This window comes from Euprymna scolopes, chromosome 15 (genome assembly GCF_053919585.1).
Source record: "Euprymna scolopes isolate OS-2025 chromosome 15, ASM5391958v1, whole genome shotgun sequence".
In the NCBI taxonomy this organism is placed as follows: Eukaryota; Metazoa; Mollusca; class Cephalopoda; order Sepiida; family Sepiolidae; genus Euprymna; species Euprymna scolopes.
Genome location: NC_136496.1, coordinates 21229620 through 21257233, shown reverse-complemented (window position 1 = coordinate 21257233; position 27614 = coordinate 21229620). Strand labels below are relative to the sequence as shown.

At 39.8% G+C, this 27614-nt stretch overlaps 1 protein-coding gene across 1 annotated transcript in view; it reads right to left on the bottom strand.

Moving 5' to 3' along the window:
- Nucleotides 1-25484, bottom strand: part of LOC145293746 (proton myo-inositol cotransporter-like) — a 93106-nt gene extending 67622 nt beyond the window's left edge. Inside the window, exon 1 of the mRNA XM_080140224.1 lies at nucleotides 24699-25484. Coding sequence (XP_079996350.1) covers nucleotides 24699-25338 — 640 coding nt within the window. The 5' untranslated portion in view covers nucleotides 25339-25484. The remainder of the gene's footprint in view (nucleotides 1-24698) is intronic.
- Between the last annotated feature and the right edge of the window lie 2130 nt (nucleotides 25485-27614).

Below are 27614 nucleotides of genomic sequence, written 5' to 3'. Positions count from 1 at the left end.
CTGCACCAACGTGACACGCATATAAACTGATTAAAAATAAACTATAACGATTTTTTTCAATTTTGACCCATTAAAAACTATTTTAACCGACTAAAGACCCATAAAAGAACGGTCCATAAAAAAATCCAATCATTTGAGGCCCCCCCCCGCGCCGCTCTGTGACTTAGTTTCTGAAGAGATAGAGTTTGAAAATATAGACAGGCAGGCAGACATAGTGAGCTTTATAAATTAGATTATATTGTAGCCAATATATAATCGTGATTTCAAACATAAAAAAAAGTATATGACTTGGGTACCATCAGCTAGAATCAAAACCAAAATTAAAATTTATAGCGCCTCAGTCTGAGATCTTCCTGGATTAGCCATTGTCAGTTGGATAAGAAACAGTTAAAAATAAACAAGATTAACGCCTGAAGGTATTTTTATTTGCACATACGTAGAAGAGCAGTTTCAGTTGGCTTACGTTTGCCAAGTCGACTTCGAAATCTATTTGGGGATGACTCTTTCTCATACCTACAGCCTTTGCAGTCTTTCTCTACTCTATTGTTATTTTTATGGTAAGTACTCGACTGAGTTTCCATCTCTGGTTCCCACTTCCTGCAAAGCATTCACAACAAAAACTTGTCCAGCTATGTAATAAAATCGTGTTAACATTTGGTTGTGGCGTAAGAAACGGAAACCGTCACTACCAGGTTGACCAGTGATGTACTCTCTCCTTAGTCCTAAGAAAAGTCGAACATTGTAAAATTGTCAAGCTTGTATTGACAGTGAGTAGCTGTTTTGGTTACATGAAATGACAAAGTAAATACCTTTTTCATCCCCCACCAAGAAAAGTTGTGTCGACGTTATCATTTTTCTTTTCGACTGAGTCTAGTCTACATACAACGTGTTGGGTCTGTTAGAAAGAAATAAACGACTACATTACACAAACACTGTAATTTTCCTTTGTTTTATTTTATAAATTACTTATCCCAGCTTATTTCTAAGGGACTGTCCATCTGCTGAACACAATAACACAGGGCTGCTTCCCAGGTGACTGCAACATATTAACATTGAACTTGAAAATGACTAAGTTCTTGATATGCCGTCCGCTTAAATAAAAAGTTTCAACTATTATTAGCAATCCTCATGGTGTTGTCTTACTGTCCACTTGACAAACTCGTTCACTTGTTGGCTCTTGATAAGTGGTGGCTCATTAGTCCATAAAAAATACACAAATAATTTTCTCTTCTACTTCATACAAGTTCTCTAATGTCATTTGTATAGATTACATACTTGGTTAGATTGTAGAAGTGTTGACGTGAGTTTTATAAACTGTCGAAAAACAACCTGGACTCTTGGCCTTTTGGTCAAGATCAAAGTAAACTTTTACCTCTTGGCCTTCGGGCCGGGATCAAAGTGTAGTATCTGTTCCGGCAGATACTGCACTTAAGATAATTTGTACCAGTCAATGGAGGGGAAACCCTCTATACTGGGACAATTATTATTTTTGGTAACCAGAGTGACCCCTTTTAGGGGAGCTGGTTTTTACCTCACATTAAAAACGGCCTTGTGCCTAATTTGCTCAGTGGGGGAGCAAATAAATACCATCTGTTCCGGCAGATACTGCACTTAAGATAATTTGTACCAGTCAATGGAGGGGAAACCCTCTATACTGGGACAATTATTATTTTTGGTAACCAGAGTGCCCCCTATTTTCCTACTTTTAGGGGAGCTGGTTTTTACCTCACATTAAAAACGGCCTTGTGCCTAATTTGCTCAGTGGGGGAGCAAATAAATACCATCTGTTCCGGCAGATACTGCACTTAAGATAATTTGTACCAGTCAATGGAGGGGAAACCCTCTATATTGGGACAATTATTATTTTTGGTAACCAGAGTGCCCCCTTTTTGCCTACTTTTGGGGGAGCTGGTTTTTGCCTCACATTAAAAACGGCCTTGTGCCTAATTTGCTCAGTGGGGGAGCAAATAAATACCATCTGTTCCGGCAGATGCTGCACTTAAGATAATTTGTACCAGTCAATGGAGGGGAAACCCTCTATACTGGGACAATTATTATTTTTGGTAACCAGAGTGACCCCTTTCAGGGGAGCTGGTTTTTACCTCACATTAAAAACGGCCTTGTGCCTAATTTGCTCAGTGGGGGAGCAAATAAATACCATCTGTTCTCTCAGTTACTAAACTTGACCCACCACCGGGCTTTCGGGCTAGGTTAAGGTGTTTTTTCTTACTAACCTTTGTTAGCAAGGACCGACCCCCTCCTTTGAGGAGTCAGGACCTAGAGGACCGACTCCACATTTGTGGGAGCTTGGACCCGGAAACCGATCCCCTCTTTTGGGAGACTGGAATCTCGGGACCAACACCACTATCGCTGGTAGTTGAGACCTTCTTTTTTCATTTGTTGTTTTTGCATGTTGTTTTTTCTTCGTTTCGGTCTCACTTCTCGAGACTGGGATGGTCTAATTTCTCAACACTTAATTGCCTGAGCAGCACTCTGACCTGCCAGGCCCAAACTTTGTCTATCTTCGCTGCTCTCCCAGTGGATCGAGCAGACAGGGTTCTCTTTCTCGCTTCCGTTGGGGTAAGTTAGTGGGTAGGGTGACGTGGGGTAGGGCGGGTGCTTCGTTTCTGCTCCCCTCTGTGGGCAGGGATGCCTATCCCCTCTCTCTCTTAATTGCGACGCGGCACTCTGACCCGCTAGCACCCACTGCGTCTTTCTTCTCTGCTCTCCCCCCTCGCGGGGGGATCTGAGCTGCTAACCCGACATCCCCGTGAGGGGAAGTCAAAAACTCTAATTTCTTCAAAGTCCGCTCCTCCCCCTCCTCCCCCTCCATTCCCCTGGGTTTTCTTTTCCCCCACTACACTTTGGTCCGCGCCAGCGGCCAGTGTAACCGTCACGATGCCAGGCAGGAGGGGTACGTCACCCCAAATGCACAGCATCTCAACTGCGAACGACTCCCTATGTGAGGGAGCTGATGCATCTCCCGGCGAGACGGCGCCAGGAAACAAGGTAGGGCCCCGGCGCGCGGCGACCTTGGAAGAAAGCGGGAGGGTAGGGCCGCAGCCCGCGGCGACCCCCCAAAAAGCACCTGCAACCGCTCCCCACGAGGGCAACCCAGCGGAAAAAGCTGCCGTTAACTCACTAGCTGGGGAAAGTGCAGAACCCAGCCAACCAGCTGCACCCCAGGACGGCAGAACCAAGGGAGGAAGACCGGGGAACCCATCCCCCGCTCCCCCAAAGGGCGACTCCCCAACAGAAAAGGAGGAAAACAGCACCGCGGACCAAACCGAGGCGCTGGACGAAGATGTAATAGCCTCCATCTGCTCACTATTCGGCGGGGAAGACAGTGATTGGCCCCCCAACACTCCCCAAGAGGACCAAATACGGAAAAGGGGTGACTCTCCGGCCAGTGGTAACAAAAGCAAGCTGAAAGGAGAGACACCCTTGACAGTACCCACCAAGGCTCCAGCTGGGAACACGGCACCAGAAGGGGAGACACCTCCATTCCCCAAGGGGACAGCCACCCAGCAAAGGAAGAAAATAAGAAAGGGGAGCAGCCCGGAGAGCAAACCAAGCCAGGACGAAACAACGCCAAAGACACAATGGCCTACTTTGCCTGGTAACGGCCCCGTTCCGAAACCAAAAATGCCCATAACAATGGAGAGCCCCACAACACCAGCTACGCCCCCCAACCCGAGTTCAGCTGACACCCACCAGGATGGAGGACCGGCATGGGGCCCCAAAGAGCAGCAAGGGAAGTTGACGCCCGAAGACTACAGAGCACTCTTCGACTCCACTTACAAGGAGTATACCCAGGGGAACAACATCCAACCCCTCCCGGGTCAAGTGGAAGTTCTGGAGAAAAGAGTGCTCTCGCTGATAACTTCAGACACCAAGACAAGGGGTCTGACGGGCGTCAACAAGGACACCATGATGAACGTGTTGCTGGAGCAGAACATTCCCGCCAACTACATCTGTAGAAGGAGTTACGCACAGTGGGATGTTCTGCTCCCCACCTCCGAAGACGCAGTCAGGCTGTCCAGGACCTGCCATCAGAGCAGGAACATAAAGCTCCAACTCATCTATATGAACAAGAGGAGAGCAAATGTTTCTGCTCTAAACGTCCCCTGCTATATGGAGGCCAAACAACTGGGGGCTATCCTAAGCCAGTATGGAGACGTAGAGGAAGTCACCCCGGTCCGCGGATTAAGAAACATCATGACCGGGGACTACAAAGTACAGATGGTCCTGGACAAGGCTGGATTCTACGCCATCCCAGCCACACTCAAGTTCGGAGAGTGGACACTCTCCCTTATAGTGGAAGGGAGGAGGCCTCATTGCTGGCTGTGCACACAACAAGGGCATATGGCGAAGGACTGTCCAAAGAGGAATGGAGGGAAGAAGCCCACAAAAGCGGCGGGAACAAGCGTGACAACAAATCAAGCCGCTGCTCCCGCGCCGGCCGCAAATCCTCCAGAGGCACCGACAGGCTGGGTGACGGTCGTAAAGAAAGGCAAGATCAACAAACAGCCATCCTTGCAGACAGTCACCCAAGACCAAGAACAACCGAAGAGCGAGACGGAGAAAATGGACACACAGACACCCTCCTCCTCAAACAAGAGGAAACTACCAGAATCTGAGGAGGAGGCCGCGTCAGAGGCAGAGGAAGAGACAACAACAGTCTCTATGGCCCTGAGCGCAACAGAGATCAGGAGGGCCAGGAGGAGGAAAAGCCGCAAGACACGCGCAAACCCTCCTACTCTCACTGAGACTGAGAAGGACTCCCTCGCAACAACAACACAGGATGAGCCCCCTGTGATCCCAACACCCCAGCAACCCGAACAACCTTCCCCCTCTCCTATAAAGGCCCCAAGAAACTCTTCCCGCCCCTCATCCCGTGACAGGAGCCAAAAAGAAGAAAACGAGCAGGCTACCCCCTCCCCAAGCGCTCAGCCTCCCCATCAACCAAAAGAGATCCCCTCCCCCACTCCCAAAGTCCGCACTGAACGGACCAAAAAGCTCCCCTTCCTGCCAGGAAGCAGGATTTGTGAAACAGACCCTCTCCAACCGGCTCCGGACCTTAAAGGACAACAGAAGGTCCGGTACAATAAACTTAAAAACTTTGAAAAAGTCGGTGGAGAGCTAGTAACAGACCCCACTAAATTCAAGGACGCTCCCTTGTTGACCACTTTCGTTAGGGTCAACAAGGACGCTAGGACTGGAGGAATGTGGGCAATGATTAAGGCAGCGAAGAATGCGATCCCAGGCCAGCAGCTGGTGGATAGGGACCATCCTTCGCTGACCAACATTTTCTTTAAATGTGAGGGTAGAATCCCCATGTATGTACACCCATCGCTATACAGGGCACTCAAACTAACCTTCCCCCTGGACGTGGGGGGCGTGGCCAAGGATGGATCACCTTCATCGGATTTACTTACCGGCAGCCTTGGCCAGGCCTGCCATGTCCTCACTGCCCAGGATTTCAGACCCGTCTGTGACAGTGCTTGAGGTAAGTGATCATGTCTTTGAACTTGGCTACATTGAATGTGAGGGGCATCAGGTGTCGAAGCAAGGCCTCGCGCGTTGTGAGAGACTTGGTGTCCCTCAAGGTAGATATTGCCGCTATCCAGGAGACCCACTTTGTTTGTGACGGGGATTGTCAGGTGCTGGTAAACGATTACGATGTCTACTCAGCATATGGCAACACCTATAGTCGTGGAATCTCCTTGCTAGTGAGTCGCACCCTGTCAGCGTCGGTGAATGTTGTTCACGCAGGCGAGGACGGGCGGGCGCTTGTTGTTGATGTTGCTGTTAATTGTAGTGTTTTTCGGATTGTTGCTGTTTATGCTCCCAATGCTGCTGTAGAGAGGGCAACCTTTTTTCAACGGTTGGAGGGCTTCTTAGTGGATCCGGAACGGTTAGTTTTAATGGGGGATTGGAATGCAATCCTTGATCCCAAAATAGATAAGGTCGGGGGGACTAGCGGGTCGGCGTGGTGTGACAGCAGTCTGTCTGACCTGATGGCCTCGTGCGATCTCGTCGACAGATTTCGTCTGGATCATCCGGGGCGGGAGATGTGGACGTGGCATCCTGTAGTGCCTTCCCATCCAAGCACTTACTTGGATCGGATGTTAGTTAGAAGAGGCGATGTAGACTTCCTATCTTGCCCCACGTTCCACTTGCTAGGACACTCGGACCATAAACTTGTTATGGCCCGTTTGAACTTAAGTGCTAGGCCTAAACTGGCCGGATACTGGAAGTTCAACAGCACCTTGTTGGAGCTGGAGGACTACCGGTTGAAGGTCAATGAGCTAATTCAGCGGGCTTTAGTGGGGGCGGTTACAGGGAGTAAGTGGTGGGTTAGTCTCAAGGCCAAAATTAGGCGCTTCTCTGTCCAGTATAGCCAACGCCTCGCGATAGATAAGGCTAAGGCAAAGAAGCGTTTAGAGGATAAGCTGACCCGGGCGGTGGAGGGGGAGGACCCCCTAGAGTTAGCACTAGCTAAACAAGATCTCAACCGCTTGGCTAGCGAGCGGTATGAAGGTCAAGTAGTTAGGGCTAGGTTAAACAAAGTTTCTAACGAGGCTGTGAATGTTGACGCTGTTGAGCGTAAGGCTGCTTTAAGGCGCGGTTCGGATGGGTACGTTCGTAAAGTACATAACCTGGAAGGACACCCCTTAGTATCGACTCGGGAGATCTGCGAGGGGTTTCGGGAGCATCTATCGGTGCGCTTCACCCAACTACCCGGACTCAGGGTTGATAAGTTTGGCAGCTATTTGGCTGACTCGCCCCGCCTCACGGCGGCTCGGGCGGCTAGCTGTGATGGTCTTATTACTGAACATGAGGTCATTACTGCGTTGAAGCAGGTCGGCTATAACAAATCCCCGGGGCTTGATGGTTTACCCTACGAGTTTTACTTGAGGCTGTCGCCCATGTTGGTCCCTATTCTGAAGGATATGTTCAACCATTGGTTTGCCCAGGGTTCCATCCCTGGACAGGTGACCAAGGGTGTGATCACATTGCTGAGGAAAGGTCAACGGCATGGTGGGAGGGAAAACTTTGATGATTTTAGGCCCTTGACTCTGCTAAACACAGAGTTAAAGATTTTGGCAAAGATTCTTGCGAATCGCTTGCAGGTTGTCATCACTGACTTGATCGAACCGGACCAGACTTATGCTGTGAAGGGGAGATCGATTCAAGACAATTTGCACTTGATACGCTCGATCATAGAGGGGACAGAAGACGACGCCGAAGCCGCGCTGATCAGTTTGGATCAGTCCAAGGCATTCGATAGGGTCGACCATCGGTTCCTAGGATCTGTGCTAGAGGCCGCCGGATTTAATCCGGACTTCCGCAAGTGGATCTTTGTTCTGTATGACAGGCCGACGGTAGCGGTGCAGATCAACGGTAAGCTGTCGGAGTCATTCGCTGTCTCTCGGTCGGTGCGACAGGGTTGTCCGCTGTCGCCTCTGTTGTATGTCCTGGCGTTGGAACCCCTCCTTCGCAAGTTAAGGGACGAGGCGGCTACACCAGTCCTGCGCGGAATAGCTCTCCCTGGAGGCACACGAGCCAGGGTTTCCACGTTCGCCGATGACGTCACCGTGTTCGTGTCTTGCCTCACGGACGTTCAAGCGGTGGTCGAGGCGCTCGCTCGATACGAAGAAGTAACAGGGGCCATCTTCAACTGTAGCAAGTCTGTTGGCCTGCGGTTGGGGGCCTGGACTGGGGTAAACTCGCTTCCAGGTATTTTCAGCTGGACCGATGGACCGGTCCGCATTCTCGGTGTCTGGTTTGGACCGGGACTTCAGCTGGAAAACAATTGGTCGAAAGTACAGTCTAAGGTCAAATCGTCAGTAAAGACTTGGATTGGAAGGAAATTGTCCTTGAAGGGTCGGGCGGAGGCGTGTGCTACATACGTCTTTCCGCTCATCCTTTACCGTTTGTCTGTACTTCCTCTCCCTGCAGAACGACTAACCCGCTTACAAGGGCGCCTCGATTCACTTTTGTGGAACGAGGGTAAGCATTATGTCTGCAGAGAGGTCTGTGTTCAAAGTCCGAGCGAGGGAGGCCTGGGTCAGCCCAGTCTCTTGTGTCATAGAAACGCTGAGAGATTGGCTTTCCTGGGTCGTTCGCTTGAAGGAGACGCTCCTTGGGTCCCTGTGGTTGAGAACTCGTTTCCCAATCTCAAACCCAACCCTTCGGTAGAAGGTCGTCGTAGACCGAAGGGGGAGTCCAAGTTCTTCTCCGAATGCCGAACCGCTCTTAGAGCTTTGCCGGGGACCAATGTCCTCGATCAGCCAAGGAAGAAACTGTATCGGGATTTAGTGGAGGGGACCGCGAAGGATCCACTTTGTAGGCGGATGGGATGGTCGATGGAGGTTGTCCGTTCTCAATGGTGTTGGGCGCCGGGACGGGAGGTTCTGAATAACTCGGAATTCTCCCTGACTTGGCGACTGGTCCGAAATGCGCTGCCCCTCTTCGACGTACTTTTCCGGTATAAAGAACATACCAGTCGCTTCTGTCCGTGCTGTGACGAACGCGAGCCCGAAACAATCGAGCACGCGTTTTTTAGTTGCAGCCGGATACAGCCCCTATTAAAGTACGTCGAGGGGGTAACAGCTCGCATCGATGCCGAGTGTCTGCTCGATCTCGACGTAGGAACTTTTGTGTACAACATGGAGCCGCCGTTCCCCAGGGAGGAAAGTTTGGTTTTCCTGGCGATCCTAGCAGTAGTGCGCATGACCATTTGGATTGCGCGCCTCAAGTTGGTCCACGAAGGGACATCTGTTCCTGATCGGGATCTGATCGTTTACTTTAAACATTTGCTTAAAGTAAAGATCAGATGCGATTGGAAGAGGTTGCCTAGAGTGGAATTTGACAAGAGGTGGGTGCACAGCACTAGTTTGTGCATCCGTCGAGGAGCCAAGTTTCAATACGTGTTCCCTCCTTAGGCATGGCATGGGCGGTGCTGGGTCCTACGGAACCCATCCCGCCTAGGTTAGCATTATAAGTTCAGTAAAGTAACTCTTGACTGGTGGTACAAATGAGATCCTGTTCCTGATTTTATTTTTTGGTATTAGAGAACCTCTGAGTCTGCCCAACCCCCCTGCTCCTCATCTTTATTTTCTGATGCCCCCGGTCATCCCCCTACTCAGAGGTCACCTTCCTACCCCCTCCATCCGTTGCTTTATTTTCTCCCACCTCCATTAAGGCGACTTCCCCAAACCCCATTAGGGATGCTCTGCTTGTTTTCGGTTCCCCGGAAAACAGTGGGGGATCTAGCCACATAGAATAGTACAGGGGGGTCTTACTAACAACACATTAGTAGTTTTTTCTTTATTTTTGAAATGAACACTTTCATTAGTTTTTTCCCACTCCACGAACATTTTATGCCAATTAATTCAAGAACTCTTTCTAATGAAATCGAACTTTATTTTCTCACACATACACACACACAAAAAAAAAAAAAAAAAAAAAAAAAAAATGCACACACAACATACAGAAATGAATATACAAATTGTACATAGTTAAATTTTACATTGAACGCTGGGGTTATTAGTTAGATTAGGATCCACAGAGTGATTGAGGTATTTTGGTAAATGTTGCCAGTCAAGAGTAAGACTTCAAAGTCTCATCTGTTACATAATCAAAAAGACCCTGTACCCTCCCCCTCCCAATTTCTTGTAGGGCCTTGTGCCTAATTTTGTTGAATTGAATTTTTTGTACGTTTTTTTTATGTTCAATTTTTTCTTTCTCAATAAAATATATAAACAAGATCAAAGTGTAGTATCTGTTCCGACAGATACTGCAAGCTATGACTAGCTATGACTAGCAAAGACCAGATGTGGGGGCAACCCCACATGCATGACCTTTAACCAGCTCCCATTTCCCACCTCTCGGGAGCTGGTCCCCTTTTTCCCTTCCCTCTCCCTTCACTCCTCACATTAAAAATCGGCCTTGTGCCTAATTTGCTCGGTGGGGGAGCAAATAAATACCATCTGTTCTTCAGATGCTGCACTTCAATTTCTTGTTCTCTTTCGGTGGAGGAGAAATCCTTCACGACTGAGACAATTTTTATTTTTGTACCTTTTCTCCACGTTAAAAAACGACCCTGGTGTCTAACTCTGTCCCGTGGAGAGGCATAGTAAATAGGTACAATGATGACAGCAACGGCAATGACAAGTTCAACAAGTGCGCATAAAGGATTACATGCACCCATCATTATTAAGGCACTAGCAGGGTGACTTGACATTGTCCAGGATTGAATGATTATCAATAAATGTTTCACACTCCCATATTTTGTCATCGAAATCGATGAAATAGCCCATTTTTCGATCAAATCAATTGGTTGCCTGCTCAAATTGGGGACCCATTACGATGCACCTGGAGGCAGCTTTATATGCCTCTTGCAGTGACTACGTTCACAATATATTGTAGTCTACATTGCACTGTAGAGAACCTACTACTGATTTTATAAAATTATTTTTATATATAACTAGCGGGCGGGGGAAGGGGGGGGGTACCCGGCATTGCTCGGGTGCTTGTAGGTGTGTGCTTTTGGAGAGGGAGGATAAAGAAGAACAAAAAGGAAACTTAACCCTGTTTAAATATTAAAAAAAAAAAAAAACAATAAAAAACAGCGATTTTAAAAATGGAAAAAAAAATAAGGGAGGGGGGGGGCTTGGTAACAGATTGGCTCGAACCCGGAGCCTCGAGGCCCATAGGCTGAGCCTGAACACCTGCACTACAGCGACAGTTAATGTAAGAGCGATTAAAAAGTGAATATCAAATATCACGCTATTCCGCAGTTTTTAATGAGGTCAAATCGTTTTACTGCGGGATAGTTGATGGTGATGTTTACATCCGGTTCGAATCCAGTTTCGCTGTTTTTATACTGAAAAGTGAAAGCAGCATGCGACGATCCGAATATGTGGAACATTTATCTTTTGAAAGTCAGGCAAATTAAATAGACAGGCGACCCCCGTTGTTAACTCACGCATATTATGATTTAGATGTGATATAAAAAGTTTTGAGAAGAAGTGACACCCACGAGAAGGCGTCAGAAAAAAGCCTTTCTTGGACATACACGAAAACGCGCACACACACACAGACACGCAAACAAACATTTTCACTTTTATATATATAGATGGCTTACATTAGTGTTGGGACGATTAATCGGAATCGGAAAAATCGGATTTTTTGGCGTATCGGAATCGGAAAAATTTTAGCCTATTTCCCGCTGTCAAAACCAATTCCTTAAATTATCTTTTTATTTGATTTTGGTAGTAACAATAAAATAATATTTATTGATTTAAACTTCCAATAAAACTAAAATCTCTAGATGACCCCCTCACAAATGTGTTTTTACGTTTGAGAAAATATAAGCACATTTAAGATGTGTTTTTACAATAATCGGGATAAAATAACACTTTTATAGTTAAATATTTAGAGATTAACAAAGAATCGGAATCGGTAATTGTATCGGAATCAGGAATTATTTTGGAATCATCCCATCACTAGCTTGCATTAAAGTTTAAAATGCAAAAGTTGAATATCATGCTTCAAACAGAAACATTTATTTCAAATGTGCCTTTATCATATCAAAGAACCTATGGTTGATTTTATATGCCTGGCGTTACTGGTTGTGCGGTAAAAGTGGCTTGAATTTAAGTTTAAAATGAAAAAGTCAAGTATCAATATGAAATTGTGCTTTAAACAGAAACATTAACTTTGCATGTGCCCCTGTCATATCAAAGATCCTACTGTTGATTTTATATGTTGGGTCTTTTGGCTTGTGTGGTAATAAATTTCTCAAATGTTGTTGTGATGTTAGGCTGTGTAAGGTGTTTACTTTGATCAAAATCGCTTGTTCCTTCTTTCATCGGATTATTTCGATTATCGATACTTATCGAAGACATTCCAACACAAAACCTATCTAAGAACACTGCCAGGCACATAAAGTACCTTCGTGTGAAATTTCATAAAAATCGACCCAGCCATTTTCAAGTCCATAGAGAACAAACTCACAAACGCAGAGACAAAGTTCCTTTTAGTGGAGACAGAGATAATGTTAGAATCCTAAAAAATGTCCTCAAACAACAAGCAGAAATCTGTTGAAAGCGGGTGTTCAACAAACTAATGAGAGAGAAATGGAGAAACAGAGAAACAGAGAGAGAGAGAGAGAGAGAGAGAGAGAGAGAGACAGCGATAGACGGAAGGCATACTCAGAGGAAGAGAGAGGGGTCAACAAACTAGTGTTTGTAACATGCCTATCACATGTCTAACCTGCTGTGAGGAAAAGATAAAGAAAAAGATTAAAAAACACCATCCACTAATATTACGAGTGCAGAGAGTATTCCTCCAAGCATTTTTACTAGATAGTAATGTGAAACCAAGCCAGTATTTTCGCAAAAAAAAAAAAAAAAAAAAAAAAAAGCCAAGAACTTTTTCTCTTGATTTGGATGTCCCCAACCCTCAATTGCATTAAATTTCCATGGGTTCCAATACTGAATATGAAAAAGATTCCATATTTAAAAAAGTTGCAAACTAAAAGTCATTTAAGACAGCCCGACTGTGGCTTTTTCCAAGCTGCCTACAGCATGATCGTTTTCAAGTCAAATGTAAACAAATTCTTGCTATACAGCCATCTTAAATAATCAAATGCTGCTCAAGCACCATCATCATTACCAATCATCACCACACCACAGATCCTTGCAAAAGGACCCATGGTGCAGTGGTTTGGTTAGACTACTTGGAAACCTTCAGTTGTAAAAGTGATATTCTCCTGAAAGTTGAAGGTTCGATTCTCACAGTGCGTGACCGAAAAAATACAATTGCGAATTAGTTAGGATATTTATCCAGTCATGGTTGATGGAACGAGGGCATGCTACCTCTGGTAAGTAAATAAAAGTTTCTGTTCAGAATTCTGTGCAGATTCCCGAGTTGACAGAAATATTTATGAGTTCAGGTAAGATACACCTGAAGAAGGTCGGAGGTTACATCGACCAAAATGTTGTGAAAATGACACCAAGATGAGAACAGTAGTCCGATGAAACAAAATAATACAAATAACTATGCCTCATCTAAAAATTTCAAAAACATAATCATTTTTGAATCCTGATAACTGGTGATACCCTTGTGAAAAAAATATCAAATAATAAACTAAAACTAAGCTACTAATGTTGACCCAAGTTTTAAATGAAAAAAAAACCTGGGCTTACAAAGATGACGGTGGCAACAACAACGGATAAGAAGTTCAACATGCGTGCGTAAATCATTTCATGAACCCATCGATAAGGTGCAATATAACAGTGTAAGTCCTCAGTTTAACATTCACAAATTAATATGAACTGGAACAAATGCACTGAGGACATTGCGAAGGCTGCTGCAAAGAAGGATGGAGTATTATTGCCACATCTGCGCAGGAGCTGCTTGAAGCACTCTATCCTGCCTTGACAAGAGTTCAAAATAGACTTCGTAACCTAATAGGGGTGACCTTTTTCTCTTCCCTGCAACCTCTTTCCCACAGAAGAGATGTTGCGAATCTGTCTCTGTTCTATCATTGTTTTCATGGCAAGTGCTCATCTGAACTCCAATCTACGGTCCCCCCTTGCCAAACTTTCAAAAAAAAACATGCGTCTAGCTGAAACCTCTATCAATAACCTCCCCCACCTTTTATTTGTGCCTAAACCTAGACATGGATTCCATGAACAAAGCTTCTTTCTTAGAACAACTGTTTTGTTTGCTTGCTTTCTAGCTAACTACAATATGGTCATCTTCAAGTCTAATGTAAACAAGTTCTTGATGAGCCGTTCGCCTTAAGTAATTCAATTTACCAAATTTCCACTACTAATGATTACTACGATATTGTCCCAATGACAACCGTACACTTATTAACCCTTATCCTTGAGTAGTCCTCAAGCCTTTTTTTTTACGTAGGAGTCACCACTTATCAAGGCTTGGATGCCACTCGAGGATAAGGGTTAATAGGTATATATTAGTCATTGTGATTATAGCGTAGTAAACATAAGTAGTGGGAATTTTGTAAATTGGATTACTTAGCGGGGACGGTTCATCAAGAATTTGTTTACATTTGACTTGAAGACAATCATATTGTAGTCAGCTGGAAAGCAGGCAAACGGAAGAGAATTCCACAGGCGTGCAGTTCTATGAAAGAAGCTGTGTTCATGGAATCTACGTTTAAGTTTAGGCACGGATAAAGAGTGTGGGAAATTGTTGATAGTGGTTTTGGCTAGATGAGTGTTTTTCGTGAAAGTCTGGCGAGGGGGGACCATTGATCGTTTAGGTGAGGCTTTTGATAGAGGTGACTCCTTTGTAAAAAAAAAAAAAAAAAAAAAAAAAAAGCGGACAGAATTTTCAGATGACCATGAAATAAGGACACCGACACTCTCTCCTGCCACCTATTGACACGGTAAATATAGTTATTATCGCACGAAGATATACAACTTCCAAAAGACAAACTACCAGCACCCAACACATACTCACCCTACTTAATCCCTTTCAACAAAAAGACACATTTACATTTTTTTCCTTGAACCATATATGATGCAGTCTTAACTCTTGGTTATTATTTCTTTTTTCACTTCTATAAAAAGAAAATCCTGTTCAAAGAGATTTTGCTCCACTGCCTTCGATTTTTGTCCCAACAAAGGCAGCATTAATTATACTTTCAGAATATGTACGGCTTTATGGAGTTGTTTTGTTGTTGATTTTTTAGCGGGAATGAAATATTAAGTATTAGTGTCTCCTACCTAGGAGATCAAGGAATAAATTTTCCGTGAGAAATATCGCCCATATTATTAGGACATATACAAATAAATATATATATATACATATAAAAGTAAATGGTAGTTTGCTTGAAACATTGCTGGTAAAGGAATATATGGAAGTTTTAAAAGACAAAAGCAATGCAGAGAGGACCGGAATCATGAGAGTAAAGAAAAGAAAAACAAACAAGTAGACGGGTATGTTTGAGTAGAGAAATGTCTAACTGTTTATTCATTTCTCACCCCTCCCCTCGAGTGTAACAGAGGGAGGAGTGATAAATGAATAAACAGTTAGAGATGTCTAAATGTTTATTCATTTCAATCCATATATATATATATAGATTATTTATTTTTATTTTACTGTTTAAAACAGTAAGAGGCCTGCAGTATTAATGCTTGAGTCCCTCAGGGGTCCATCCTGGGACCAACTCTCTTCCTAATCTACATCAATGATCTCCCTAAACACATACTTAAATCATTTGTTGACATCTATGCTGATGACACGACCATCTACGGCAACACATCAAAGGCTGTAAATAACAAAGTTCTCTCCGATTCTCTCACCTCTGATCTCGAGCGTGTAGTTCAGTGGGGGAAGACGTGGCTGGTTACCTTTAATGCATCTAAAACCAAGTTCCTATTTTTACACCATCAACGCTCTGATCCCCATCTGGCATCAATTGTAATGGATGGCTCTCGCCTAGGAGAAGCTCAATGTTTTGACAAGCTTCTGGGCTTGACCTTTACTCCTGATATGAAATGGAACACATACATAAAGTTTGTTGCCAGTAAAAAAAAAAAAAAAAAAAACTCAACATACACATGTTTCGCTGCTCTACAACTCATCAGCATAGCTTTTTTTTTTTTTTTTTTTTTTTACACAGGAATCACCACTTATCAAGGCTGGAGGCCACTCGAGGATAAAGGTTAATGGGTATACATTAGTCAATGTTATTATCGCATAGTATACATAAGTAGTGAGAGCTTTGTAAATTGGATTACTTAGGGAAACCGGTTATTAAAAATTTGTTTACGTTGGACTTGAAGACAATCAGATTGTAGTCAGCTGGAAAGCAGGCAATTGGAAGAGAGTTCCACAGGCGTGCAGTTCTACGAAAGAAGCTTTGTTCATGGAATCTACATTTAGGTTTAGGCACAGATAAAGAGTGTGGGAAACTATTGATAGTGGTTTTGGCTAGATGAGTGTTTTTCGTGAACGTTTGGCGAGGAGGGGGACCATAGATTGAAGCTCAGATGAACACTTGCCATGAAAATAACGATAAAGCAAAGACAGGCTCACAACGTCTCTTCTGTGGGAAAGAGGTTGCAGAGAAATGAAAAGGGCATCCCCCCCACTAAGCTACGAAGTCTATTTTTGACTGTATTAAGGCTTGAATCTCAAACCATAGGTTTTATAATCAGGTCAACAACAACAAAATAAATTTAAAAACGATAAACATAGCAAATAATATCAGCAGACGCTTGCAGCTTAATGGTATATGCACTCGACTATAGAAGCTATGGTTTGATGTTTGAGTCCTAATACAGTCAAACCATGCTGATGAGCTGTAGAGCAGCGAAACACACGTATGTAGAGTACTGTTTTAAAAAATAAAATAAATATAAATAATAAACATATATTTATAGTTTTATAGGGTTATTGCTGACTGTTTCCAAAAATAAAAATCAGATCTTTGGCTAAAATACACTCAGAGTATGTAAGTTTGTTATGACAATTTTTCTTTGAAGTACAACTTCTAGATGAGAGATATGACACCAGCAGAAATGACCCAGATAAGACAGTACAGACCAAATATTTATAAAACGTCATTTAGATCTACCAGATACTGCTGCCCTTCACAGTGCACATAGTTCACCAGTACAAAAACCTGATCATTTTTTGACAATTTTTTTAATTTGGAGCTAAAATTTGATGAAAATAACCCTATTTCTCTGTCTGTCAGCTTAGATAAAAACAATTCAATTCTATTTCACTCATCAGACCACAAAACTAACTTTCTTTGCATTTTAAAACTGTTTCAGAAGGCTTCAATGAAATATTTCTGGCCAAAAAAAAAAAGCAGTACTTATGCAGAGAAGGTACCAATAAAATTGCCTAGAAAAAAAATGACATGATTCCATTTCCGTTTGATGAAAATCTGTTTTCTTTTTTTGTTGCAGACCATTTACTAGTTGGCCAGTTGTGTACAAATCCAAAGAGCGATAGGAGACTTCTGTCATGTCTCAAAATGAAACAATGTTCAATGAGTGAGAACAACTCATGGTTTCTACCGATCCAAGTTATAACAACAGGACCATTGCCAGCACCCTTAAAATGCATTACTGGATTGCCATGAATAACAGGGACGCGACCAGTTTGAAAAAAATAAAGTTTCTGGCCACGGTTATGGTCTTTAGTGTGATTTCAAGTGAGGACCACATCATGCCATCTTACATCTTCAAAATCGGCTTGAACGCTAACACCAAAGTGCCCACACGTCTAAAGAGACCCAAGCTTGGCTTTAGAAGGAGTGCTATGACTGTATACCCTTCTCTCACTGCCCGGCTCCTCCCCCAACCTGAACCTGCTGGACTTTTTTTTATTTTTTTTATTATATTTTCACCCCAAACAAGGCACATTGCCACTTTGATGTAGGGGACTACTATCAGGGGCAGCAACTACTGGGGCACTATGTTGGGATTTGGGCAGCAAGATGTCGGTTCACGTTACGCTTGAACTTCTGCATGTCAGTACAGTTAGGGCAGCAGGGACCTGGAATGGAATTCCAGAGTCTAGCGGTTCTGGGGAAGAAACTACTGGAGCAGAAAGATCTTTTACATCTAGGGATCTCTACTGTGTGGGGGTGGGATTTAGCTACCTGTCGGGTTTGTCGAGGGTGTCTACGTCGTGGGAACACAAGTGTCTGCAGTTACTTTGTTTGGTCATATGTCAAGAACATCACCAAATGTCAGTTCTACTCCATAATCAAGTTACCTGAATTGATTTTTTCAATAAAAGTTTTTAAATAAAGCTGTAGTGTTGTTTTCTTTAGGGTGACAACTTTATCGACCTACCCTATTCAGTTAAATTCAAGTTTTATGGTATTTTTTGTTTATTAAATTACAAAGCACCTCCTCCTTATGTTAAGCATGGGTTTCTAAATAAGAAGCCATTTTTTCAGCACAGTACATTCTCTGCATAAGTATCCAAAAATCTATTATCTGATCTCCTTCAAAAAAGAAATCCTGTGTTTTTGGGGGGTTTTTTTTTGAAAAAAAGAAAGATTTAAAGTTGTGAAGACAAACTTGTTTGACAAGGAAATCAATACATTTTCTTGCTTTTAGATGATTTCAAAAAAGACATTTAAAATTCTTTTTTTTCTTAAGGTGAACGAGCTTTTAAATAAAGGAAGGGTTGATAACTAGTTGTAGCTGTGTACAGCAGAAATAACCACCATTAGATGAAATTAAGTCCTATTGAATTTCAACAGATGTTAATATCAAAAATAAGATTAATTAATGCAAATTAAGTATATTTAGGCAGACTTAATTGATAAGACAGCCTAATTGGAGCCAATTTTGGCCGTTTAGTAGCCATCAAACAATTCATTAAATAACTGTCAAAAACGATATTTACTATCATCTTTTTCCATACGCAAAATTCATCCATCCAAACAAAGATTTTACTCGTTATAAACTAGTGATGGGACGATTCCAATATTTTTCCCAATTCCAATACAATTACCGATTCCGGTACAATTACCTATTTCGATACAATTACCGATTTCGATACAATTACCGATTTCGATACAATTACCGATTTCAATACAATTACCGATTCCGGTACAATTACCGATTCCGGTACAATTACCGATTTCAATAAAATTACCGATTTCAATACAATTACTGATTCTGATACAATTACCGATTCTGATACAATTACCGATTCTGATACAATTACCGATTCTGATACAATTACCGATTCCGGTACAATTACCGATTCTGATACAATTACCGATTCTGATACAATTACCGATTCCGATACAATTACCGATTCCGATACAATTACCGATTCTGATACAATTACCGATTCCAATACAATTACCGATTCTGATACAATTACCGATTCCGGCACAATTACTGATTCCGGTACAATTACCGATTTCAATACAATTAATGATTCCAATACAATTACTGATTCCGATTATTTATAAATACAGTAATACCTCGGCTGTAGAACATTTTGATGGTTAAACAACTCGGTGTTCAAAATAAAACTTGGAGATTTTCTTGCCTCCGTAGCTGAACGAAATTTCGGAGTTCGAACCGATAGCTCCGCTTTGAATGTAAACAAGTGTTCCTCAATGGAGCGTTGTAATTCATACTGGTCACGATACTTTTCAAGTGTAGTGTGCCACACGAGTCTGAACTTTGCAACGACTTATATTCAGAACAGGGTCATTGCAACCCTTTCAACAGTGTAGACGGTGTCCGAGTTATTTTTAGTACATCAGTGTGGCAGCAGAACCACACAATCTGATTGGTCGACCCCTGTTTTGCGTGGAACGACAAAGGACCTTGAGGTGTCCAAAAAGCCAAGTACGTCCAAGGATGGAATACTGCTGCCATATCTGGGCAGGAGCTGCTAAAAACAGCCTATCCTGCCTTGACAGATTATAAAATAGACTTCGTAGCTTAGTGGGGGGTGCCCTTTTCTCTACCCTGCAACCTCTCTCCCACAGAAGAGACGTTGTGAGCCTATCCTTGTTTTATTATTATTTCCATAGCAGCTGCTCGTCTGAACTCCAATCTCTGGTCCCCCCTTGCCAATCTTTCATGAAAAACACCCGTCTAGCTGAATCCACTGTTAAAAATTTCCCCCACTCTTTATCTGTGCCTAAATCAAAACGTGGATTCCATGAACAAAGCTTCTTTCTTAGAACTGCACGCCTGTGGAACTCTATTCCGTCTGCCTGCTTCCCACCTGACTACAACTTGGATGTGTTCAAGTCCAACGTTAACAAATTCCTAATGAACCGCCCCCTAAAGTAAACACTTCATCAAATCTCCACACTAACGTAATGTACTTGCAATAACCCTTATCCCTGAGTGGCTTCCGGGCCTTGATAAGTGGTGACCACTATGTAAAAAAAAAAAAAAAAAGAAAAAAAAAAGTAAGAAAAAAAAAGTCAGTAAACTTCAATATGACAAACGAAGCAAACATATCTCGGGACACAGTAATTAATTGCATAAAAAAAACAAAATCTTCTAAATTTTTCACACGATGTTAAACAGATTATTTGAATAACAAAGAAGAAATAGATATTCTTTTCCCATTAAATGTATAAAATCCTCAAAATTTACAGATAAAAAGGAACTTTTTGGAACCAATTCTATTTCAGTTAATTTAAAGGGGAAATATTGTTTCAGTTGTCGAACAAACCTCTGGAACGAATTATGGTCGAGTACAGAGGTACCAGTGTATTTAATTATAAAATTGTTATTATTTGCAAATTATCATAAGAACACACGTTAAACATGCATATATTTTCTCAAACATAAAAAACACATTTGGGTTATCCATAGATTTTAGTTTTACTGGTAGTTTAAAATCAATAAATTTATATATTAATATGATAGCGTGAGTGTTATTTTCTGTGTCACGCTGACATCCGGGTCGTTTAATTGTTGTGTACTTCCATTTTTTGTAATAAATAATTTTACCAAGAATTCTTCATAAGTTTTGGTTTCGGTTTCAATTATAGCTGATGGCACTCAAGTCATTTAATTTTTTTATAAATAACTAGCAGTTCAGCCCGACTTTGCTCGGGCCCTATGTATTGTTCATAATTTGTCCAATGTGTGAATACCCTTTATGTAAAATTTCAAAGGTTTAAACCAAAAGTTGTTGGAGTAATTTGGTAGAGTTCGCAGAGGTAATTTTTTTAACTTTGACCCCAATTTTGATCACTTAACATTTATTGTTTTGGTCTCAAATCAAAATAAAAAGTTTGACCCAAGTCAAAGTTACCTACATCTAAAATTTCAAGTGTTTAGACCCAAAATTGACGAAGGAGTTTGGTAGAATCTGCAAAGGTCAACTCTTTCAATTTTGACCTTTTGATAGCGAAATTTTCACACCAAAACTGATTAAAATGCTTGCCGCATGTCTGAATACCTGTTATGTAAAATTTCAAATGTTTAGACCAAAAATTGCCTAAGCAGTTTGCTAGATACTGCAAAGGTCAAATCTTTTGAACTTTGACCCCTTGGCAGCCAAATTTTCAGACAAAAAACGATTAAAGAGCTTGCCCCATCTCTAAATACCCTTTATATAAATTTTCAAATTTTTAGACCAGAAATTGGCTGAGTAATTGGCTGAGTAATTTGGTAGAGACCACAGAGGTCAATTTTTTTTACATTTGACCCCAATTTTGACCCCATAACATTTATTTTTTGGGGCTCAAATCAAATTAAAACGTTTGATCCATGTCCAAGTAACCTACATTTAAAATTTCAAGTGTTTAGACCTAAAATTGGCGGAGGAGTTTGGTAGAGTTTTCAAAGGTCAAATCGTTGAACTTTGACCCCTTAACAGCCAAATTTCTGGCCGAAAACTGATTAAAAAGATCTTTCCAAATCTCAATACCCCTTATGTCAAATCTCGAATCTGTAGACTGAAAATTGACAAAGTAATTTGGTAGGGAAATGTACACACACACAATTTCACTTTTACAGATATATAGATTTTACTAAAATTCTTCATAATGTTAGTTTCAGTTTCGATTTCGATTATACCTGATGGCACTTAAGTCATCTATTTTTTTTTTTATTATCTGGATTTCTTAAAAAATTTGTGAGGACCGTTTTGCTACGATTCACTTCATTTGTTATGGATCTATGGGAGAGGCCACCCCTATTAAACTCAAAGATCCTTCCTCTCTGAAATTCTGATAATGGTTTCCCTTTTGCCATTTATAATTTAGAAAGATGTTTTGTATCCACTAACAAGTTACTTTTAGTCACATAGAAAGCTTTTCGTATTCATTTTTTTCAAAACTAGCCGATTTTATTAAAGTGGTCTTATCATTTTGACCAGGTGAAAATGTTTGTTTTTTAAAAAATAATTATTAGATCAGTGTTAAGGTTTCGAATGAAGCAGATTTCATTTTTTTCCCATATTTTCCCTTTTGGCAATGGTTTAAACCATTTGTTTGATTAAAAATTCGATATTATGTGTAAATGCTTACTTTCTCTAGTGGTCTTATGATTTTGACCAGGACTGTATATGACTCATTCCATGTCAAATCAATAAAAGGTTAAACCATGCCCAACACAGATTTTTTTCAAATTTGCTACACTTATAGATCTCCATGAAAGGAATTGAATGGCACCTGTTAAAAATCTCAAGGTGAAGGGGTTTCTGAGATAGGACCTCGACCTTTTTATAAAAATGTCAATTTTCCTGGAGAGGTGACCAACTTTAAAAGATGATATATAGATAAAAATTGATACAAACGTTCAGAATAGGAATGTATGGATGCACGTCTGGGTAAAAAAAAAAAAGAAGAAAACTGACACTCCTACCTCCTTTTAATATCATGACTTCATTTTGAAACAGCGTTTCGATTGGCTGTAATTTTGGGTTTCCGTATATTCGTGTTTTACAAACCTTTATTTGTTACGGTTTGGCGAACGGCAGAATTACTTGCTTTTTGAGGGCTAATTAAGCTATTTTTTGTACGAACAAGGTGTTTTTTTTTTTAATTCAATATCTTAGGACTTTACTTTACTAATTATCTTTGAAATAGATACAGAAAACTAACATTTATCTTTTAAAAGATTTTATAATGAATTTATTTAACTTCAAAATTTAGCTGAATTGGTTAGCTTACTGTGAAAACATTTTTCATAACTTTTTTTTTTACGTGTACAAATATTTTTTTCCTTTAGGAAATTAACATTAGTCTCTAATCTTTCAAATACATTCAAAAAGTAGGTGGAAAGCTACAAAAAATTGTGATAAATCGGCTTTCAAAACTAGGTCCCTCTATCTTTATCCGCCCATTTTTGCCCGTACCGATATAACCATATCGTGTCAGCCATTTTTTTCTTGTTCTCACATAATGCTCAACACTTGTAATTTGTAAACAAATTTTCCCAATTTTCTGCAGTATAACATTTTTTTAAAATAAAAATCTTTTTGTTGCATAAAAATTAAAAGCTGTGGCCGCCAGCAATTAAATCATTGAAATAAGTTTCCATTTTCAAGACTTAATAAATTAAATTGAATGGTAAATATTGGCTTTAGCTACAACAGAACACTGAGCACTCAAATTTGTTTTTTTAGGGGTATTCGAGGTTGCAGACAATGAATCTGATGATAAAATAAACCGAGTGCATGGTAGCATAAACAAATTTACATTAGGTCCACTTGCACAAGTTTCTTTAAAATGATGACTTTTATAGGTTTTCGGTTATGCTGAAAACGAATATCACAGTTTACTTTATAGTAAATATTTACATTAGGTCGACCTCCACAATTTTTCTTTATAATGACAACTTGTATAGGTATTCGACTATGCTGAATCAGAAAATCTAAGTGCGATAAACAAATCTACTTTTCTGCGATGAACACTGCCCCCCCCCCAATTGCATTATCTATACAACTGGTCATTTAAAAGAACAATGTGGAGGTGGACCTAACGTAAATATTTACTAAAAAATTAGCAACACATGTAAATTAAAAACGTATGTAAAATTGAGAAATTATCAATAAATGATTAATTTTCTGTTTAATATTCATTCAAAAAGTTAAGCCAATATAAGTAAATAAATAAAAAAAAATGTTATCAGCGCATGCGTTAGCCTTTGTGAAGGAGCAACTAATAAACAAATAGGCCAGGTCGCTCAATGCTCAAGGAGTACCAAAAAATGTGGAATACCACTTTTATATAGGAGAATTTTGCTGAAGACTTATTTAAAAAAAAAAAAGATATAATAGTATTAAGTAGTTTTATATAGTAAAAATATCTACTTAAATTCTACATTAACACGAAAATATAACTTATATGTATATTGTGCCTGGCAAAATTTCAATCTTGAATTCCAAGACAGATTTAACTGGGAAAGTAGTTTCAATAATATTAATTTTTTATAATCTTTTATTGCTTTTTATCTTTACACATCTACTATATACTTAGAACTTGTTTTTATAACCAGTAAATAGGCAGCATCCTCAACTAGTAAACAAACAGAGACTTCAAAAATCAAAGGAACGTTATCACCAAAGCTTGTCTGGCATAGAGGTGATAAAACTTTCATTTAGTCCACTAACTTATTGAAAAACCAAAGTATTTTTTTTATACCTTTTAGCACTTTCTTGTCAGATTTGTCAATGTTGAAGGACTGGACAAAATCCAGAATTCCAAACAGAATGGGTGATTGTATTGAAATCTGGAATTCTAAATAGAATCAGTGACTGCATCGGAATCCAAAATCTCAAACAGAATCAGTGATTATACTAGAATTCAGAATTCCAAACAGAATCAGTGACTATACCGAATTTTGGAATTCCGAACAAAATCAGTGATTGTACCGAATTCTGGAATTCCGAACAAAATCGGTAACTGTATCAGAACCTGGAATTCTGAACAGAATCGGTGATTGCATCGGAATCTGGAATTCCAAACAGAATCGGTGATTGTATCGGAATAAAAAAAATTAGAACAGAATCATTGATTGTATCAAAATCACAGAATTCAGAACAACATCGAGAAAAATATAGGAATCGTCCCATCACTAGTCTTAACAAATTGAGAAATTAATTGAAAATGCTCAGCAATGCATAATAAAAATGTTTGGTAATTTAAAAAAAAAAAAATGAAAAGAAAAGGGTCTTTTTCTACTCACCTACTCCCATTCCAACCAAAAACCTGCCACACAGCAACATGTAGAAGTCAGAGGCAGAGCCCATCAATGAGGCCCCTACTATATAACAGGTGGACGCACACATAATTGTATATCTCCGGCCGATCCGGTCCGACAGGTAGGAGCCGATCAGTGTCATCAGCATGGCGGCCGGCAAGGTGCTTGCCACCAGCAACTGCTGGGATGCGCTCGACAGCGACATTTGCTCGCGCACCTGCAGCACGGCACCAGAGGTGACCCCCAGGTCATAGCCGACAGAGAAGACCCCCAGGTGCGAAAGCATGGCCACGGCCAGCATTCGAGCGGTCAACTTAGACGAAGATGAAGTCTGTTTTCTGAAAGAAGCTGAAGCTCCATTTTCTTTTCCGTCATCGTTGATATCGTCCGATAGCGGACGCTTCACCTGTTGATAGTCGGCGCAAAATTCTCTTCTTGCTTCCTCCTCTCCATCTTCATCATCTTCTTCAATAATGATGCTTTTCAAATCGGGGTTCGCTCGACCGAAATAAGATTTGGAATTCTTTCTGCTCGTTTTGGAATTATCCGAGGATAATCCTTCTTTTTCTATATTGTCTTCTTTACGATTCAAATTTTCGGATTCAGGATCGCCCACAATTTTCATTATGTTTCTACTTTTTTAATTTATTAAAAAAAATAATTTGTTATTTTTTTTATTTTATTTTATTTTATTTAATTATGCGCAACTTCTTAGCACAAATCCTTTGCGTTTAATTATTTTGTGTGTGTGTGATGTTTGTCTAATTATTGAATCACTCAAGTGATTCTTTAAAATACGTGTGCTTCTACAGAATTTGAACCGAACCAAATCCAATTTTGCTGAATTGTACCTAAAACTTAACTTAGGGTTAGTTTAAAAGTTACATATATTATTTCGGTTCAAATTCTGTAGAAGCACCGAAGTAAGTACTTATTTTAATAAATTGACTTAAGTAGTTTCGTTTTGTTTGATTATTTGTTCTTTTATTTATTTATTTTTTATTTTAAATACAAAGAAATGCACTTTCACTGTTAAAATATACAATATAAAAATAAATTAAAATATCAAATTTATTAATTTAATAACACCAGATATGTAAAATAAAAAAATGCAGTTTAAAATTCAAAACCATTAACAATTTTCTTTGTGATTTAATTTATTCAAAGAATTATTTATTTTCTTAAAATAAAAACTTTTTGACGAAATTCTTTGCTTTTTTATTTTATAGTTCATATTGCTTACATAATATAATTCATAAACCTGTATTGTTATTGTACCTATTTACTATGCCTCCCCACGGGACAGAGTTAGACACCAGGGTCGTTATTGTTATTGTAGATCCAAATTAAATTGTTTAATATATATATGTGTGTGTGTGTGTGTGTGTGTGTGTGTGTATTTGCGTGTGTGTGTGTGTGTGTATTTGCGTGTGTGCGTTTATTTGTGTTTTTGCGTATGTTTGCGCGTGTTTGTATGTGTGTCTGTTTGTGTGTGTGTCTATGTGTTTGTGGGTGGGTGTTTGAGCGTGTGTGTTTGTGTTTCTAGTGTGTTTGTGTTTGTATTTGTGTGTGTGTGTGTGTGTGTTTGTATTTATATGTGCGTTTGTGTGCGTGTTTATGTGTGTATTTATGTGTGTGAAGAAAATGTACTTTTACTTTAGATGTTAAATATTACAAATATAAAAGTAAATCGCTAACTTTTAATACTATCGTTATAATGGCAGGCAAATAAATAAGTTATTTTTAATATTCAGAACCATAAAAACAGTTTTTTGTTGCTGTAATTTATTTCAAAGGAAAGTTATAAATTTCTCAAAATAAAAAAAATAAAAAATTACACAAATATTGCACGTTTATTTTTGGTATTTATACAATAAATTAATGAAATAATCCCTTAAAACATTTACGCTTTTATCAAATTAAATGAATTTAAGAAAAAAATTAAAACTTATATGAATTAATTGAAAATTAATTTGGATGAAATAAACTTTCTTTTTATGTTTGTTTTTAATATGAATATTTTTTAATTAGAAAAAACAAATTGAATTTTGGATCAAATTGAATTTTAACGGTCTCGAAAAAAGTTTAACTTACGAAAAAAAAGTTTATTAAGTTGAAGTTCCTTCTCAGAAATAGAAGCGATTTGAAGAAAAACTAACAGGTTCTCTCTACTTTGCCCTTCATTCAAATAATCCAAAGTCCGAATCAAAATAAGAAAAAAAAAAGAAAAGAAAAAGTGTAATGAAAAATGTGAAAATAAAATAAAATAAATCAAGCAAAAACACAAAAAGAAAAAATACACAGAAAACAACCAGAAAATACAAAGAAATAAAATCACAAAAGTCAAGCAAAAAACGCAAAACAAAGAAACAAAAAACAATCGACAAATACAAAAAACACAAGCAAACAATAAAACAAATAAACAAGTAAGCACAAAACAAATACTAAAACAAAAGCCAACAAAGAAACAAAAAAAAACAAATACAAAAAACACAATAAAACAAAGAAACAAAAAAACAAATACAAAAACACAAACAAACAATAAAACAAAAAAAAGTTTCGCAGGACCGTTAAAAGTCAATTGTACCTAAACTGAAAAATTCTTTTTAAATTTTATATGAATTTAATGAATTTATTTTTTTATTATGGTTTAACTCTACTAATATTTTTTAATTAATGAATAGTTTCATAATTACAACAGAAGCTGTTTAATATTTTATTTCTTCTTTCAATATTTATAAATGTGTGTGTGTGTGTTTTTACGTTCCCCTGCTTCCCCACGAGGGCAGAGTTAGACAGCAGTGTCGTTTTTTAATGTGGAGAAAAGGAACAAAAATTAAAAATTTGTCTCAGTTGTGAAGGATTTCTCCTCCACTGACAGAGAAAAAGAAATTAACGAGA